The sequence below is a fragment of the Emydura macquarii genome, unplaced genomic scaffold, assembly GCF_026122565.2.
Source record: "Emydura macquarii macquarii isolate MOO-44397 ecotype Brisbane River unplaced genomic scaffold, CSIRO-AGI_Emac_v2 contig_3692, whole genome shotgun sequence".
Lineage (NCBI taxonomy): Eukaryota > Metazoa > Chordata > Testudines > Chelidae > Emydura > Emydura macquarii.
Window position 1 is genome coordinate 11,139,102 of NW_027133829.1, and position 18,255 is coordinate 11,157,356.

General features: G+C 50.3%; 1 protein-coding gene across 4 annotated transcripts in view; it reads right to left on the minus strand.

Annotated features, from left to right (window-relative positions):
* The window catches only part of ARMH3 (armadillo like helical domain containing 3), a 156,781-nt gene that overhangs the window by 95,688 nt on the left and 42,838 nt on the right, over positions 1 to 18,255 (minus strand). For all 4 annotated transcript variants that reach the window (XM_067537258.1, XM_067537256.1, XM_067537257.1 and 1 more), the window contains 5 exons: positions 16,896 to 16,954; positions 14,456 to 14,521; positions 13,245 to 13,314; positions 12,115 to 12,175; positions 6,479 to 6,567 (listed from right to left, as the gene is read on the minus strand). In XM_067537258.1, the coding sequence (XP_067393359.1) occupies positions 6,479 to 6,567; positions 12,115 to 12,175; positions 13,245 to 13,314; positions 14,456 to 14,521; positions 16,896 to 16,954 (345 nt within the window). The remainder of the gene's footprint in view (positions 1 to 6,478; positions 6,568 to 12,114; positions 12,176 to 13,244; positions 13,315 to 14,455; positions 14,522 to 16,895; positions 16,955 to 18,255) is intronic.

The window sequence follows — 18,255 nt, forward strand, 5'->3', positions numbered from 1 at the left end:
TGTGTAATTTATTTTTCTTTCAAAATGATGCACTTTGAGTATCACTACTTAGCACAATGGAGCCGAACAGACTTTTCCCTCTACATCAGTCATGGCTTTAATGTCATTCAAATGCACTAGCTCTCCTTCCTCATGCCCATCCGTAGCTGCAGCAGAAAAAGCCGGGCTGAACAAGAAATCATTCACTATTGCCACTTGAAGGCTACGTTCCAGGAGCCCTCCTCCTCCTCCCCTGCTTGCAACAACTTCTCAAGCTTGGAAGCATTTCTGTCCCTGCCTCCGTATCCTGGATCTCCGCTAGCACAAAAACCAGTGCAGCCACCGTCAGCTACCTGGCCAGCTGGCATGGGACAGCTCTGCAGAGTCATGCTTGCTAAGTAACACTGCCCCTATGGCGGCAGCAAGCGCAGCACTGGTTCTGCTGGGCGTCCAGCCCTGTGTTTCGGAATGAGAAAGTGGGCACGCAAAATCCAGAGAACATTTGTCACAATGATGTTGTATCAGCTTGAAGGGACGTCACAGTTTAGGCCTTTTCTTCCTTTTACTACAACCTCTTTCCAAGCCATTTCCCATTTGACCAATCAACTCTTCAGTCACGCTTCTGCTGGCAGCTGCATGCATTGCCATCAGGGGCATGCTCAAGGGGGGGAAAGCAGGGGCACGGGGCCCCCCCAGTAATTGGCAAGGACACAGAACTCCTCCAGCCCCAGGGTTGTGGCGGGGGAACAGGACATTACCCTCCAAAAGCCGTCAAATTTTTATTCCTACGCACTCCCGATTGCCACTGTATCTCCTGCCTAGCCCAGCTGGTTCACTGAGACAGTCACATGACGCCAGTCTGCCCTGGTTTTGCAGAAGGCGAGTTTCCCCAGCTAGATCGCTGCTGCAGCCCCTGACAGTGGGATCAGGAGTGGAGAGGTGTCTGGAAAGAACTGGTTCAAAAAACTGCCCAGCAACACGAATCGATAAACTGAATCAAGTCTCGAACAATTACTGGAGTACAGGAAGTGTTATCAGTAACAAATGCTATCGGTGGTCAATACCTGAGCCCCCAGTTACCAAAGCAAAACGCCAGTGATTAATGATACAACCCTAAATATGTACTGATTAAGAGACTATGTATTACATATACTGAAAGCCATTTTAAATACCTATCACTGTCTCCTTGTCTCTGCTCAGTTAATAGGGCTGCCTTTTTAATGCTTTCCACAGCAAATTTTGCACTTCTATAGCACTCAGCCAGGGAACCCAGAGCCTTTGCCAAAAGCAGGAACCATCCCCATTTTACAGATAGCAAAACTGAGGACAAGAAAGATTAAGTGACGTGCCCAAGGTCACAGAGTGAGTCAACACAAGGAATAGAAACAAGGTCTACTTAGTAGCATAGAAAGAATCTGCTTTGCTATTAGTATAAAAATCCTAAAACACAGAGTTCCAGCATTGTAGAAGGTGCTGTGCATTTCAAACATTTTAGTTTTAACAGTAGGTTTAAGCAACTGTGTGAATTTTTTCTAGAACCGTAAGCACACATATGTAGCACCCTCAGCTACTGTGTACTCCAAAGAGAGGCAGTAACAGACAGTTGCAAAACACGCTGCATATTGTATGCAGGAAAATTGTAAGTAAAGATTGCATTGGAATGGTACACCCAAGGGGGCAGTGTCTATGGGATCAGGAGGGGACATCTGTTCTTCCGGGTAGCAGCAGAGGCTAGAACAGCAAACACAGGAAGGAGGTGATTACCACCTCTCAGGGCCTGGCCTTTTCTTCTTCTGGCAAAGTCAATGATTAATTGGCTGTGGCAACAGAGAAGCTCCACACCATTTGTTTTACTTAAATTCCTGACAAAGCAACACAAACTGTGGAATCTGCTGCGCAACTTTACTTGTCACAGCAATGCCCAGCTCCACGGCTTACGCCCGCCAGACTAGGTGGTCATTCTGTATTCACACAGATCATTGTGCACCCCGCCAGCCGCGGGGAGGACAGAAATCAGAAGGAGGCATAAGGCTTCAAACTAGAAAGCAGAATTCAAACCCTGTTGTGGAGAACAAGGGAGATATTTGTTTATTTTGTATGAATATCACCTGACCTCACATCCCTACTTTGAGATTATCCTGCCTGACTGCCTGGAGCTAAATCAGAGGAGGCTGCTGGGGAGAAAACAGGAAAGGAAACACAACAGAGACAAGGTGCCTCCAGAGGGAATACCCAGGGTCCTATGGGAACAAGGGGGGGGGCTGAAATGCCCACCTGCCTGGCCCAACCAAGCCAGCAGGTTCATGTTTCCAAGGCCTAAGCCTAGGGTCAAAGGGGCACCAAACCTCTAACAGCCCCAGCCTAGCGAGGAAGGGGAGTGAGGGGGCAGCAGGGGCTGGAGAGGAGTCTCCCAGAGTCGCTGGAGAACGCGAGGGGGCTGGCTGTCTCTCTCCGGCCAGGAGCAGCGGTCTGGGCGGAGTGGAACTTGCAGGGAAAGGATAACGTTTTGGTAGGACCCAGGCGTACAGGCCTTCTATTGTTGTATCCCTTCGCCCTGCCGGCTGTGGGCCTTTGGGTCAATAAATACTTCGTAATCAGCGGCTGGCCACAGGCTACCAGAAACGAAGGGCAAACAGCCGCCACGCACAGCTGGGCTCGTCGTGTTATCACAGCTGGTAAAACGGGTTCAGCCCGGAGATCCAGTTGAGGAGCGGTGGGACCACATGGTTCCACCCGGAGGAGGGTGAAGGTGGCAAAATCTGTCAGCAGAGGGGAGCACTCCCGACGGACTAACGGGGTCTAAAGCGCAGCTCCCCTGTGACCGTGACACCTATGCTCTCCAGTTTCTTTTGTTCAAAGTTTTGGATATAAGCTGGATACTCTGAGCGGAGGATTCTGGTGGACACAGAAGGATTCTTGCGGTGGGAGTCTGGAGGAGCCACTCAGCTCAGGACTTGGCTGATAGTTACAAATTGCAAGCAGAAATATTTTAAAACAACAAAACTTCCAGGCGCTCAGCTACGTCAGATTGCCACCCGCTGCTCAGGGCAAGGCACTTGGATTCTCCCCTCATTCTTCACAAACCAGCCAATCTCTGTGGGCATCTGAGCCCGCCTAGCTGGGAACTGATACCAAGCTCCTGGCCTTCGTGTCTTAATACCTACTTGGCACACCTCGTACTATAAACGTATTTAGAAATACAACTGGCGAGGGTAAAGCAGAAATCTGATAGGCATCTAAGGGCTGGACCAGGGACCATTCTCCCGCAAACTCACATGACCATGAAAAGGGAAAGCCACCAATGTGATGGCATTTCAGCAAAAATACATGCCCAAGAGCAAAGTGTCCAAGAGGGGCTGCACACATCGATTGACAGCAGCATCACACACAACAGGCTCCGTCTGTATTCGTGGCTGTTTGCGCTTCCGTAGCGTTCCCGGGCGCCCAGCTCCTCTGCACTCACTGCAAGATCTCCCTGTAGCTCAAGTCCCAGCAGGAGACTGCAGAAGCTTTGGCCTCTCAACCCCTGGACAAAGAACACCGAGGAAGCGCGTCTATCCATTCGAGGACATGTCCAGAGACCAACCAACACTGGATGCAGGAAGGGAAGAGGCGGCTCTGCACAACTCTGCCGTCACCGCCTACAATTCTCATCTCAATTCCGCTCCGCCCTACACGCTGCTGCCTCCTCTCTGCACAGCACTGCCTTTGTCTGCTTCCCCCACGCCGTTCTGTGCCTGGAACAGCCTTCCTCCTCCAATGTGCCATGCACAACTCCCTCCCGCCTGTCAATCACGCCTTACAAGCCTTCCCCCATTGGTTTGCCACCCCCATCTTCGCCGGGGTGCTCTCTTCCGCCGCTCCATGGGCGCACAGCAGAGCCCTTGCCTCAGTCTGTGCAGCTCCTGCATTCGGAAGGCACTGAGGCAGGCTGGTAGGACCCTCTGCAAGGTGTCGCTGGAGCTTCAGGGTGACACAGCTTTGGCGCTCCGCAGCTCTGCAGGCTTGCAGACTTGGAGCTCCCTGCTGCACTTCAGCCAGAGGCACCAAACGTTTCGGTGGCCTGGCGCAGGAAGCAGATGGCAGTTTGCCAGCCGTGGGCTCGGAACGGGCAGAGCTGGGTACAGAGATTTCTGTGTCCTGACATGGCATCAGGTAGCCGACAGAGCGAGGACAGAACACCCCATTCACTCGTGCCAGTGGCAGTTAGCACCATGGAAATCAACCAGCTCCCTCGTCAAGGGATATCATTTGAACAACCCAATGCATCCACAGGTAGAACCAGCCTCTCGGGAATCAACCTGCCAAAGACACCATCCAGGAAATTCACGCCTGGGCTAAGCAGGACGCCTGGCACAGGTGCACGTGTCTTTTAATCCCAGGTCTACCCAGGCCTGCGTGAATCAGCGAAGCACCTGCTGAAAAGCGTCATTTCCTGCTAAACCTCAAAGATCCTACAGGAAAAACCACAGAACAATCCTCAGTGCGAGAGATTTCTTCCTGAGAGGATCTCCCTGATCATGCAGAATCTCACAGAAAACACCGAGCTCCTGAAGCGTGCAGGGTGCGTCAGCCCACCCACACTCACCCAATCCTGAGTGCTTTGCTCTTCCCTGGTTCCTTTCAGAGCACAAGCAGCACTTCACATTTCTAAGGCACTTTACGTGTTTTAAGCACTGTACAAACAGTAGCTAATTAACGAGAGCTAGCAAAACTGCCTCTGGATACTGAGGCCTGGTCTCTACTACGCAGCTTATGTCAACCGAACTCGATAAGTGTCTGTGCTGCCCCCACCGACGTAAGCCGCCCACTCACCGACTTAACTCCGCCGCGGTGACAGGCACAGCGCTTCGGTCAGTGTACTCAGGTCAACGCAGCGTCTGTAAACACTGCGTTGACTGTTCCAGCTGTCAGCCCCGCCCGGCAGGGCTCCACCCATCATTGCCCCACAATGCCCCACACGGACAGCTGGCTCAAGCACTCCTCCTGGGGACGCATCCCACCAAGAGAAGACACTAGTGTGGGCAGACAAATCCGACTGAAGTACTGCGGTAGCTGCATGTCGTGTCACTTAATGAGACTGACTCTGTCGTGCAGACATGCCCTGAGTCTCAGAGTGCAGGGGGTGACGTTTTTAAAAAGGAAAGTTTAGGTTTATAATGATCCCTAATAGTGAGAGCATTAAACTCTGGACTAGTCTCCTAATGGATGTGGGGAAAATGCTATCTCTTGGGACTGCTCTGATTTCCAGCCTGCAACTACAGCTCACTCCCTGCCTGATACCGTTCCTACTGGCACTGGATCTCAGCGCCACCCCACCAGTCCGCTGCGGGCTCCGTTCTGAAGAAAGCAATGGGAAAGAACTCACTAATTAATTAAGGGCCCCCACTTCAGCTCCTGCAGGAATAACGGAGAAAGGCAGGATGGGTCACATGTCACCAAAGGCAAAATTAAATAACGGAGATGGAGTCAGATTGTTGATGCATTCCCATGTACCTGCACTCAACTCTGCACAGCCACCGAAGGAAGGAAAGTGCTCAACTGTGAATTGAGAACAGCTTCTGAAACCACTCAGCACGCCTTTTCAACAGCCATCCTCTAGCCAAGTTCCTGGCGAGAGCTGCACGAATCCAGCCAAGTCATCACTTGTAGATCTGAACCCCAACTCCCAGAGCAGGACACAGGGGACAAGGTCCCCTTCAATTTGCATAAACCTCCCTTTGAACCCACAAAGACTAAGGGCGTGATTGTACCCTCACAGTTCAGCTGGAACAGAAGCTTGGAAATTAGCAATGGAAAAAGCCTGTTAGGTCACCTGGGTCCATCCCCTGGGCGAATACAAAGATCACGCCGGCCGCTAAAACCATACAGCGCTGTGTCCACGTTAATGTTAAATGACTCCGTTTCATGGAAAACAAAAGTAAAGCCAGAAAAAGGCCTTTTCTCGCTCGGTGGGGGAGTGGAACAAAGTGCACCCTCAGCAAACACTACAGGGGGCAGAGTTTAAAAGCCATCTCCTCCTGCCCATTCAGATTTCTGGGCAAGCGATCGCTCATCTCCTCACCAAGCCTCTCGACCACCTACTGCCACGAAGCGGGAAAGGAAGGGTCCAGCTCCTCCAGCACCGCAGCCACCCTCCCTCCTCCGCTGTCTGCAGGACAGAGAGCCTGCTCCAGTCAGGGCTCTGCAGACAGCTATGAAATATACACAACACGAGGCACTTGGATGCCATGGTGAGCAGGGCCACAGAAGAAGGCAGATTAGCTACTATGGTAAGACCCCAAGAAATACCAGAGACAGATACAGAGCAGGCGAAGAGGAGGTGGATTTTTTACTCTCATTTACATGCAGCAATTTTTCACAGAAAATCAAGTCGTTTTGGCGACAGCTGTAGCTGTGGTTCAGAAAGTTCAGGAAGGAAGGAGTTAGTGCTCTTAGCAAGGGAACAGCAGGTCCTTGAACGTGCACAAGAACAGAGAACGCGAAGGGTTTACGATACCTGACCAGAGCTCCCGCCAGGTGTAATGGAGCCGCACTCTGCATTTCTTCTGGTAGCACAGCAGCTTGTGCACGATCTGAATGCACCGCCTAGGAGAGAGAGAGAGAGGAGAGCAGGATTACCACTCGCCCCGAGACACTGCAGCAGCCATTTTACACCCCTGCGCAGCAGGCCTGCAGACCGCTAGAAGGGAAAGGACAGCAGGCGGCAGGATGTCTCTCTTGGGGGAGAAACAGTCCCCAACTCGGAGGGCTTGACACACTATCCCAGGTCTGCTGCCCGGAGGGCAGCAGTGCCACTAGGACAGGACAAGAGAAAGCGTCTCGCATGGCAGCGTTTAAGCTCCCAGGGACTGAATGAGCTATGGAAACATTTACAGAACAATACCCTGGATTCTTTTGGGTTGCTGGTTTCTCACATTTGGCCAGTGTCTTCATGGGGAGTGTAGGAGATTCACTGTCCGGGCCGGAGGAGCCTGCAGGGCCCACGGAAAGGAGCTACGTGGCTCGCAGAACTGCCGTGCTTTGCCTGCTGAGTTCAGTGAGCCTGCAAGTTCCTTGCACTGGAACCAGTGACAGGTGCAACAAACCTTATCAGCGCCACACGCACAACAGCATCACAAGCACACACAAGTCCTTGCAAGGCCCACAGGCACGACTCACGGGGAACCCAGGAGACAGCACTGAGTTTACAGCCCTTGCTGACTAAGCTGCAGAGGCAATGCCTGCAGACGCTGCAAGCTCCAAAGCAATAGGTGTTGCACTCAGCAGATATACCGCGTATCAAAGTCTGCCTACTGAGCGCGTGACCAAAGCCCCCAGCACCTCCAGACCTTCCTGGGAACGAGTCGCATCTGTGGAGCTTGCAAGTTTCCTGGGCAAAGTCTGCAGAATACCTGTTTGGTGGCTGTTGTTCTTCAAGATGCGTTGCACGTCCATTCCACTTTAGGTGTGTGTGCACAAGTGCACCAAAGCCAGAGAACTTTTTCCCACAGTGGCACATGCACCTCCACACGCTCGTGCTGCTAGTCAAGGGCGTAAAGGGGCGGAACCGCCCCCGCCCCACTCAGTTTCTTCACACTGGAAGGCAGAGTTTGCTGCCACTCTGATGTAGGGTGGAAGGAGGTAGGTTGTGGAGTGGACAGAATCATAGAACTATAGGGTTAGAAGGGACCGCGAGTGTCATCTAGTCTAACCCCCTGCCAAGAGGCAGGATTTGTGCAAGACAATCCATGTGCAATACGACTAAGAACAAAGTTACCAAACAGGCATGTAACTATCTCTGAACGTCTGCACATGTCATAAGCAATTCCAGATGGAGGAAGGTACCAGAGTCCACCTAAACAAGGATTCCAACACCACTCTCCTAGCAGAGAGCATAATGAGAGTGGATGTATGAACAGATGACCAAGTTGCAGCCCTGTAAACGTCATTGATGGGCTCATGACTCAAGAAAACATCTGATGCTGCACTCCTGTGGAGCGTGCTAAAACTCACTGAGGTAGAGGAACGTTAGCAATATCGTAGCACAGATGAATGCAAGAGGAGACCCAGGAAGACACTCTGCAAAGTGACAGATTGTCCTGTCATCCCGTCAGCACTGGAGACTGTTGTACAAGGATGTGCCTTGAAATTCGTGCATAGGCCCAGCATTGCCTGAAACCTGGCCTGAAGTAGACCCACTTTGGCTGAGGTCGAGCAAGACCTGCTCCTATGAATCCGATTCCCTGTACAGGGAAAAAGATGGATTTGTCTTTGTTGAGTAACAGGCCCAATGACCAAAAGAGCGACTGGATCTTCTCGCTGTCCACTAGTACGTGGTGTCTGGACTGACCTCAGATCAGCCAGTCATCCAGAGATGCGTGCCACCACTGTCACGCACTTCATGAAGACTCGAGGGCTGATGCCAAGTCAAAGGGGGCAGGACCATAAACCGATAATGAACATCTGCGACAAGTTTCATGAACCTCCTGCGTCTCTGGTGAAAGGCCATATAGACGTAGGTGGCCTTTGAGACAAGGAGAGCGAAACAGTGGTTGGGGTCTAGGGACGGGGAAATGGAGGCCAGGGTAACCATACAAAAACTGTCTTTTTCAAGCATCGGTTGAGGCTCCGCCGCTCTAAGCCAAGTCTGAGGCCTCCCTTGGACTTTGGAACGGACTTTGCAACAGCGGAGAATCCGGCATTGCCAGACATAAAAGACCCGTGGCCGCTGCATGCACCTCAGGATGGCCAGCACCGATACCAGGGTCCATCACAGGGGAAGCTGATGCCACTGAAGGTCCCAGCAATGGAGTTGGTGGAAGGTGCCAGAATTAACGACTCTATATTGCTCGAATGTGGTTCCAGGGAACACCTTAGCAGCAGCTGATTTCACTCTTCTTGTGAAAGTTAGTAGGGGTAGGGGGCCTAGTCCTCAAAAAGGAGGGCTTCTTCGGGCCAGACAAGGCCAAAAGTGCTGGACTTCTTCTGCTTTTTATGCTGGAGATGGAGAATGGTGTCTTCCCTCTGGCTCCTTTCGATGCAAGGATGACCCCAAGTCTGGTGGTGCACTCAGACCGAATCAAGTCCAAATTCCTACACACCAAGCAGTGAGGCTCCCAATGGGGGTGAAAAGCTGCTTCCACCAGGGTGTCTCAATGTCCAGCTTCCTCAACTTCTTAGCCCTGGTCTTAGCCCCCAAGAGATAGGACACTTATGCCTCCCGTGTCCTTCCCTCAACATTTTCAATAGTTGGTGTGAGGCTTGCAGACTGGCGTAGATTTGTTAGAGCCCGAACAGCGCTGAAATCCACAAGACACAGGCATGCCCCAGTACAGAGCCAAAAGCTCGAAGAAGAGAAAGACACAGAGAATTTTTTGGAAATGACTAAACTAAACTACAACACCACCACCACTACACTACCCATTTACAATAAAAGATCTCTGACAGTTTTCTAAAGGGACAATGGAAAAGAGTGTGAGACGCTCACATATTCTTCGACTACGGACCACAGGCGGTGAGAAGGAACTGAGGGGGGTCGGGGAAGCTCTGCCCCTTCATATCATGGGCTGGCAGCTATGCTGCAGACTCTGCAATCTCCTAAAACCACAGCTATTTCGTTCGAACAATTTCCAAACCTTGCAGGCTTTATAAATGCCACAGAGACTTTGCAGAGCTCCCAGAAGTTCAAATATTCACAGCGACGAACTCCAAAATTAATGACCTAGCCATCTAGATAATTGTCCCTGGCACCAGATCTCATTAAGAACAAAATTTAAAAAATACAAATTTGAACTTGCTAGACCAGGTTGATTTTAGCTATTAACCTTCCAAAAAACTTCAATGAGGAAAAATATCTTTGTTCAAAGGTCTAACCCCACCCACCCACACACACACACCCTCACCAGGCAGAAATACACACAAATGAAGCAGAAAGGAGCTCTTTCTGGAAAAGTTTTGGAAGTAGAGAGGAAGGCTGTTCAAAATTGGGCTTAAAATAAAGCCTGGCTTACAAGTATCAGACTATGACACATTTCATCAGCCACTGTTAGATGACCCCCTGCCGTACCAAGAGATGGTAAGAAGGGCTGAAATTCCTAGTTAGTGTGTGATTAGATTAAACCCTAACCATTGGCTGAACATGGCGTTTGGTACGTACTTAACGTGGGGTTCAGTTCACAAAGGGAAATGGAAGCAAACTGAAGTAGCGAGCCAGGCTCTGCGTGTCTTCTGCGGCAGTGTTGCTAGCACCAACGCTAGCGGCACCGGACCATGTACAAGATCTCTGCACAGTGCCGTTCCACCAAAGCCTGCGTGCTGGGCCAGGCTCGCTCTTGTGGTACAGCTCCACAGGCAATGCCCCGTGGGAGCCTGATAAAAGCCAAACCATTTCTTACCCCTGTGAAATCAAGAGCCGCTGGTGGTCAGTGTTCTGGGGCACAGCTTGGGACTGAAAACGACGGGCTACAAACAGCGAGGCCCATCAATAGCAGAACCAAGAGGCAGGGCGCACAGGGAGGGTGGATAACGGTGCCTAATCCTGTCCCTGTCCAGGCAAGCCATGCCCTGCAGTCAGCCTACCTATTCCCAGAGGGCACTGCATTAGGGATCGTGACCTGCGTTAGCTGCATTTTTGGCCTCCTTTTCTGGAGGCTGGCAGGGAAAGTGCTGCAGATTTAGAACACACAGCCCCGAGTATGGACTCACGGGCACCCCCTAGGTCAAAGCAATCAGAATTATTCTGATGAATGTTAATGTACCTTCCCCGTAACAGCCCCACACTGTCACCTTCTAAACGTACTCACCGGCTGATGCAACACTATTTGTGCATTCATAGCATTCTTCTCGCCTGCAATCATTCTGTCTGCTGCAGGATCGTCTCAGACAGGAATTTAATGAGGGGACTGTGTACACACGTGGGAACTGAGGGATTCAGCTGTCCACTGGTGGTGCTGCTGCTGATCTTTATTCTTGTCTTTTTAAGAAGCACTTTTACCTGGATTCGAGCCTCCCCTGCATCTCTCCAACCAATTCTGTAACTGTGATCCGCATGATTTCTGAAACGCACTGAACTCGAGCAAACAACCTTCTCAAGGAGCTGGTTGCTTTCTGTCGTGGTGGAACTGCTTGGGGCCAATCTCCAGAATGGCTCCTACTCCCTGTTTTATCCATCCTTGGTGTTTCAACACTGGCTTTTTGGCTCCAACCCAGAGTTGGCGCAATGTATTGTAACAATTCTCCTCACTATGTAGCTCTTAGTATTTGGTCAGGCAGATTAGGAAATCTGTCTGGTGGGGGAAAACTCATTTCTTTCTCAATTTCTTGGCATACTGGATGTCTCAAAAATATAGACTCAGACCTAGGAGCTTCTGGAAAGCCCCACCTGCCTACAAAAATGTTATTTCAGTCTGAAGTGCATTATTTGACTAGAATTCCCCCGTCTCTAGGCTCCAGAGAATGAAAATATCGTATTGCCTCTTTATAAATCACTGGTACGCCCACATCTTGAATATTGTGTGCAGATCTGGTTGCTCCATCTCAAGATATATATGGGAATTGGAAAAAGTACAGAAAAGGGCATCTAAAATGATTAGGGGGATGGAACAGCTTCCACATGAGGAGAGATTAATAAGACTGGGACTTTTCAGCTGGGAAAAGAGATGACTAAGGGGAGATATGACAGAGGTCTAAAAAACCATGACTGTGTGGAGAAAGTAAATAAGGAAGTGTTATTTACTCCTCATAACACACAAACTAGAGGTCACCAAATGAAGTTAACAGGCAGCAGGTTTAAAACGAACAAAAGGCAGTATTTCTTCACACAACGCACAGTCAACCTGCGGAACAGCTTGCCAGAGGATGCTGTGAAGGCCGAGACTATAACAGGGTTCAAAAAAGAACTGGATAAATTCATGGAGGACAGGGCCATCAGTGGCTGTTAGCCAGGATAGGCAGGAATTGCTGTTTGCCAGAGGCTGGGAATGGGCTGACAGGACGGATCACTTGATTACCTGTCCTATTCATTCCCTCTAAAGCACCTGGCATTGGCTGCTATCAGAAGACAGGATACTGGGCTAGATGGCCCATTGGTCTGACCCAGTCTGGCCATTCTTATGTTCTTATGAATTCACAGCCAACCAGGCCTCAGTCACTTACACATATAGATCCATAGGAAACTCTTTCATCATATGTGTTACGATGAACTCCACCATCAGATCTAGGAGAGCAGGGAGAAAAATGACCAAGTAAATGTAAAACTAGATGCAGTATCGCCTGGCAGACAACAACAAGCACATCAAACTACCCACACACCCATGTCACCAGACAACAATCCTGATTAGAAGCAAGAGAGAGAATTTAGTAATAGCTGAGTTTGAATTACACATCTCTTCTGAAAGCCCAGGAAGAAGCTACTGAGAGCTGCCTGGCATTTTAATGCTATTCTCGCCGAGACACGCTTCCTCCACACACTTTTCCCCCCACTGTTGTTCAGATAAAAAACACACATCGTTAATTTTGATGCATAGAATTGCACTCATATTTCAACCCTTGGCACCAATGGAAGTTAGAACATGGTTGTCACCAGAGACCAGATATGTTTTACAGCTTCGTTTTCTGAGACGATAACGTAGAGGACATCCATATATCTACAGATTTGGCTCTGAAGCAAAATAAATCCAGTCTTGCTTCAAAAAGGACTGAAGTCTTCTACATATTACTCTGTTTTAATCTTGGTCAATTTCACAAGGGGCACATTTAGGTGGCTTCAGTGCTAGAACAGCAAGAGGGAGGGGCAAAACAACACTCCAGCTAGTGACATTCAGCCCTGTTTGTCTGTTCCAGGCAGGCAAGGTGCCCAAAAGTCACTTCCATCCCCAAATATCCGTCTTTGCCATCAGCTCGTTCTCAGCTGTGTCACCCAAAGACTCTGCATGCCCAATCATCTCCTTACCCACCTAAGAGTGTTGATGCATTAACCAACTAACGGTCCATCACTGACATTCCTTCAAGGAAGGGAAGTGAGGGGGTCAATGCCTTTTGAAAAACCTTAGAGGAAATGTGGCTTTCCACAGATCTACAACATGCAGCATATTACATGGCAGCAATCTGACTATCTATTTCCACTAGAAGAAGATGAGGGGATAGGATGCAATGCACCCTGCTGAGAAATCAAATTCCTTCCACAGATAATAGACAGCCAGTAAAGTCCCCCAGCCTGAGCTGATTTTCTCTTCATCACAGGACACGGGTCGATTCTGGAAGATCCCAACCCCAGCAATACTCACCTAGTACTGCACACACCAGGGGGCGGCAAGGCAGGTTCTTGTCTGCAGCTTTCTTCCTGTGTCTCATTGGCTTCAAACACACAAAGAAGAAAGGAAGTCAGCAAATGCCTGGCACGGCAGCCAGCACATTATCGCCTGCTTTCCACACAAATCAAACCACTGCCACAGGCTTTCCTGTAGTTTTGGGCTTCTCCATTTCTTTATTGCCACCTCAGCTTTACAGCTGCTGCGGCCCAGGGCAGAGAGGGTCCCTGCTCCCCGGGGAGACAGCAGCTGTGAGTCTAGGGACTTGGATTCTGAGCTGTGTAAGTGGAGACGCTGTTGCACCAGGGAGAGCGGTTTCCCGGAGCCAGAAACTTGTTTTTCACTCTGTGAGTGGAGCGTGACAAGTCTCCTCCATCAACTGTAGCAGCTTGGAAAGATGATTTCCAGTTCAATGCTTGTTGCAGAGAAGGAAGGATTAATGCCTTCAGACTATACTTGCTTTAAAAATAATGGGCTTGATTCTGCCCTGAAGTGGGCACCAGCATCTCCCAAGGCCACCAGCTGCCAATGGGGAAAAATTCCCTCGGAGGGAGACTGCAACAGTGGAATGACCACCTTGCAGGTCGGAGGGGTGGTGCTTGCAGCCAGTCCCACTGAGGAAGCATAAACCAATTCACAACATCCTCTGGGCTGCCTCTACAGGCTGGGCTCGCGTGACCCCCTGGATGCAAATGAAAGCTGCCTTCCTGCAGCCAGACCCCTGGGGCAAGGCAGCAGTGAAAACACCACGTCCCCTGCATGAGGGCGAACCACCCATTTAAAACAGGGGGTGAACTGAGCTCAAAGGGTTTAGAGTCCCCTGGACCTGCATATTAATGTATCACCTGGGCCTCACGTTTGCTGAGGCTTGAGGCAGAATGCACTAACTGCTCCATTTCCCAAGGACCTCACATTACACGTCCTCTCCCTAGCTACACTGGCCAGACGCGTCTCCAAGTCAGCCCTCACCCAGCTCCTCGAGCTAGCCTGCAAGGAGACAGCGCATGAGCCAGGCCCCCCAGCCCAACCAGTCACTCCACAACGACATTTCCTCAGCCAGGAGAGCTTGCTGGCTTCTCACGTGCACTGGCTGGGTGATCCCAACAATACACGACCAGCTGAGGACCCAAAACCTCCGTTTCCTCTGCCCCACAGAGAAAGGAAGGAACCTGCTGGGGAAGACTCACCATTCTGTGCAGGTTTACTCGAAAGTTCACGTTGTCATCATGCAAAAAGGCATTAGCGTACTGATCCTATGGGAGAGAGCACGGTGTGAGCTGCAACACGTCTAAACTACCCAGCAACAACCCCCCTGCTCAAGCAACCCCAGGGGTGCCAGGGCAAAGCTTGCAGCTGTAAGCAACTAAAAGGTTAAAAAGCTGCCTGTCGACTGAAAGAGGTGCTTGTTTGAGTTTTCTCTTTCCTGTTCCCCATTTGTGCCTCTAGTCCTACAACCCAATTGTCTCCACCTGCACCACAGCGTGTTTGGTCAGTAATTTATTTCCCATTTCTTTCTTCGCTTACCCAAGTCGCAGACTCCATGTGCGACAACGCCAAGAACATTTTAATGTGGGCTGTAAAATGCACGAGGAGGTTCTCATGCCTGCCTCTCTTGCCTCATCCCCGTGACAGAGCAAAGGGGGAGGTTTATGGTGGCATTTTGATGGCCCCATCACGGCAGAAGTTATTACAGCAGTAGGTGGCTCATCAGCCCCCATCCTCAGGCAAATCTCATTCCATCATCAACACTAAATCAAACTGAGTTTGGTGCAATACACAGCCGAGTGTGGGAATAAATATCTTCTCCATTTAATGCCTGGGCCAAAGACGCCTTTGCTAGACACAGTTATTTCTTTTCTCCCTTTGTCTACCTGCCCCTCTGCTGAGCTCCGGTGCTAAGAATAGCTCATTACTAACATTGTAATGAAATTAAAAAAGAGTTACCGAGCTCTGATGCAGCACCTGGAAAAAATACGTTCTGAAACATTACTCTTGTGATACATCACGGTCAGAGGGCAGCCAGAGAGTGGGCCTATCTGTGTTCCGGGAAGTGGAAGGGCAATGCTGCAAAAGCCGAGCAACAACGGTGACTTTGTCGCCCTAAATCAGTGACCCTCTGACCTCAGGAGCCAAATTAGTGATCAATATCACCCAGAAGAGCCACAGTGGCGTGAATCATTGTTTCATTTCCTATAGTGCTGCATGTTCATATTTAAACAGTGTGACGGGGGAAATATTTCATTTATATACAATCATCATCATCAACTACAACTGGTTACTAACACAGCAAAAGCCGATTGGTTTATAATGACAGCAGCCAGTGTTTTAATATCACGTGCTGCAGAGAGCCGCAGGAGACACATGGAAGAGCCACTTGTGGCTCACGACCCTCTGTCTAAGTCTCACTCCTCGTGCAACCAAAAAATCATTAAACCCTTTTCCAGGCAGGACTTGACACTCTGACTCCCCAACTGAGCAGTCTGCCCATCATGCTGACAGCTTCCAATTCCCTCAAGGTAGGAGAGGGACAAAGTGGTCGGTGTCTGCAGAGGCCATGGCCCCTTCCTGGCTCCAGCAGCATTTGCTTCTGCCTTGCTTGAGCTGAGCTCCAGCCTACTGCTTTTCAACCAGCCCCGGATCGCTCTCTGGAGCTGGGCCAGCTGAAAAGCGGCGCTGTCTGTTTGGCATGAACAACGGTGTTGTAGGAGAGTAGAGAGTTAAAAGCTAGACAAGTGGTCAGGCCTAAATTACAGGGAACAGGGTCAAGGCAAGGGCAAACCTTGTTTCTGTTAATTGGTGTGAATTTTAGTTAAGAGTCTGTTCTCTCTCTTCTTTCCCTCCCTTCCTAGCCATTTGCTCAAGGAATGAGACTAACAAATAACTGTTCTCCCTTCCGTTCAAGGTCTTTGGTGGGAATACAGCATTATCTTTTTTCCCTCCCTTGCATACAGTATATTTTAAAGAACGTTAGTGAGTTTCAAGGTGATGTGCCTGCGCCCTGTGCAATAACCCTGTAAACAACAAACGGGGGCGGGTATAATTGTATTCATTATGTAGTTATTAACATTCATTTTATAGGGGTCAATGTAACCAAATCAGGGTCTATGGGGAGTTGCTGGAAATGGGTAGTTACATACTGTGATGGATACAAGGATTGTAAAGAAACCCCCTCCTTGCTCACTCGCAGCATCGAGGTGGAACGAGCAGGCAATAAAGGGCTCTGTCTCCCCAATCCACCCCCGGGACAACCTGTCTGGTTATTTCTAACAGGTGTCATCCGAGTCTTGTCTGCATGGAAGCTTGTAACATCTCCAGGTGTCCCCTAGTGATCTCACACATATGCTGAATGAGAGGAAACAGGCTGGCGTGCACTGGGCTCCCCACATTTGACACGAGATGCTGAAGACATGCCCTGAGTTGATGCATCGCTCTGCTAGTTTAGTGCTAACAGCACCAGCACTGGACTTCCCAGTCAAGGATTAAACTCTCTCTGGCAGGGTAACCCTCCCCCAGCCCACTCCAGTTCCCAAGAGACAGAGAGCAGGGGAAGGGCACACACATGGTGCCGGGCGCCGCGTGAGACAGACTGCCGTGTGCTGACGAGAGGGGGACACGCACAGGACCTACCTCTGCTATGCAAGTCAGGATAATCAGACAGAGCTTGCCACTGTGGAGCCGGTGTTCGTCTGCAAAGGAACAGAAACAAGCTCACGTAAGCCACCAGGCCTTGCCACACCAAAGGGTCAGCCCACGGAATTGGAGCATAAAGACCCTCCCTCGTGGAAACGAGACGTGAGGCCGAGTATCAGAAACTCTTCAAACACCTCCGAGAGCGAAAAGTCTAACCGTGGCCCTAAAGCAGCATCCCAGCAGCCGGACCACGACGCCCCTCTGAGCTGCCGGGAGTCTCTGCCAACGAGGGAACATCAGATTTGATTCTCTCCCTCACACAGGTGCTCTGGGGAGTCCCACAGGACACACCCCTGTATTCACACCCTGCATGCCAGTGTAATGATCTCTGTACACGGTATGCCTTGTAAGGTATTTGAAAACTCAGTTTGCTGGTCAGTATTGTCCTGAGAAAATGTACGTGGCGACATTGTGAAGTTATAAGAGCTCCCCGTATGGTGTTAACAACATATGTTCCAAACCACAGCCCTGCCCAGCCAGCAGCCAGCAAACGGGTTTGTCCTAGACAAAGGAATGTGTGCTAAGCAGTAAACAGTCAGCTAGCAGGAGGGAAACAAAGAAAGCTCAACCAGGTGAGGAAAAAAACAGCAGGGAACATCCTTCCACATAGACTCTGTCCCCTAGTGCCCAGCTGGGAATGGTTTTCAAGAGGGGGACTGCAACAACAACAAGAAGGGACAACCCCTCCCCCCCATGTGTCCCTCTTTTCCCCCTGCCCATCGCATTCATGCACTTGAAGCAACAAAGGAAGGACTGCTGGACTCCGGGGGAGGGTGCTGACCTACAGGCTTTGGGGAGTAAGACTGCTGAAAGGATGTGGTGAGAAACCTGGCTTGACTCTCGTTTCAGTTAGGTGCTGCTAAGCAGCTTCTCTTTATTTTCCTTGTAGCCACTGCTGACTTTCTGCCTCGTTTACTTGTACTCACTGACAACCTCTTTGTCGTTAATAAACACGTTTGACCGGTTTATCTAACATGGAAGGGTCTGAATAACCACGTGAGATAATAAACTGGCATATTTATTCCCTGGAAGGAAAAACAGACTGAAAATATTGGGACTGTCCAGGAGAGGGCTGGGCAGTACGGGGGACACATTTCTGGGAGTGGGGGTATGTTGTGGTCACCCTGCAGTCTAACCCAGGCTGGGGAGAGCCAGGCGGTGGCTGGCAGGCTGCAGTTAGAGACACGCGGGGTATGGTTTGCATGCTGTGTGGCTATTTGTGAGCAGCCCAGAGGGGAGCGAGGCACTGGAAGGCACCCGAGGTTGCAGGACAGGGGTGACAGAGCTGTTCTTTTGG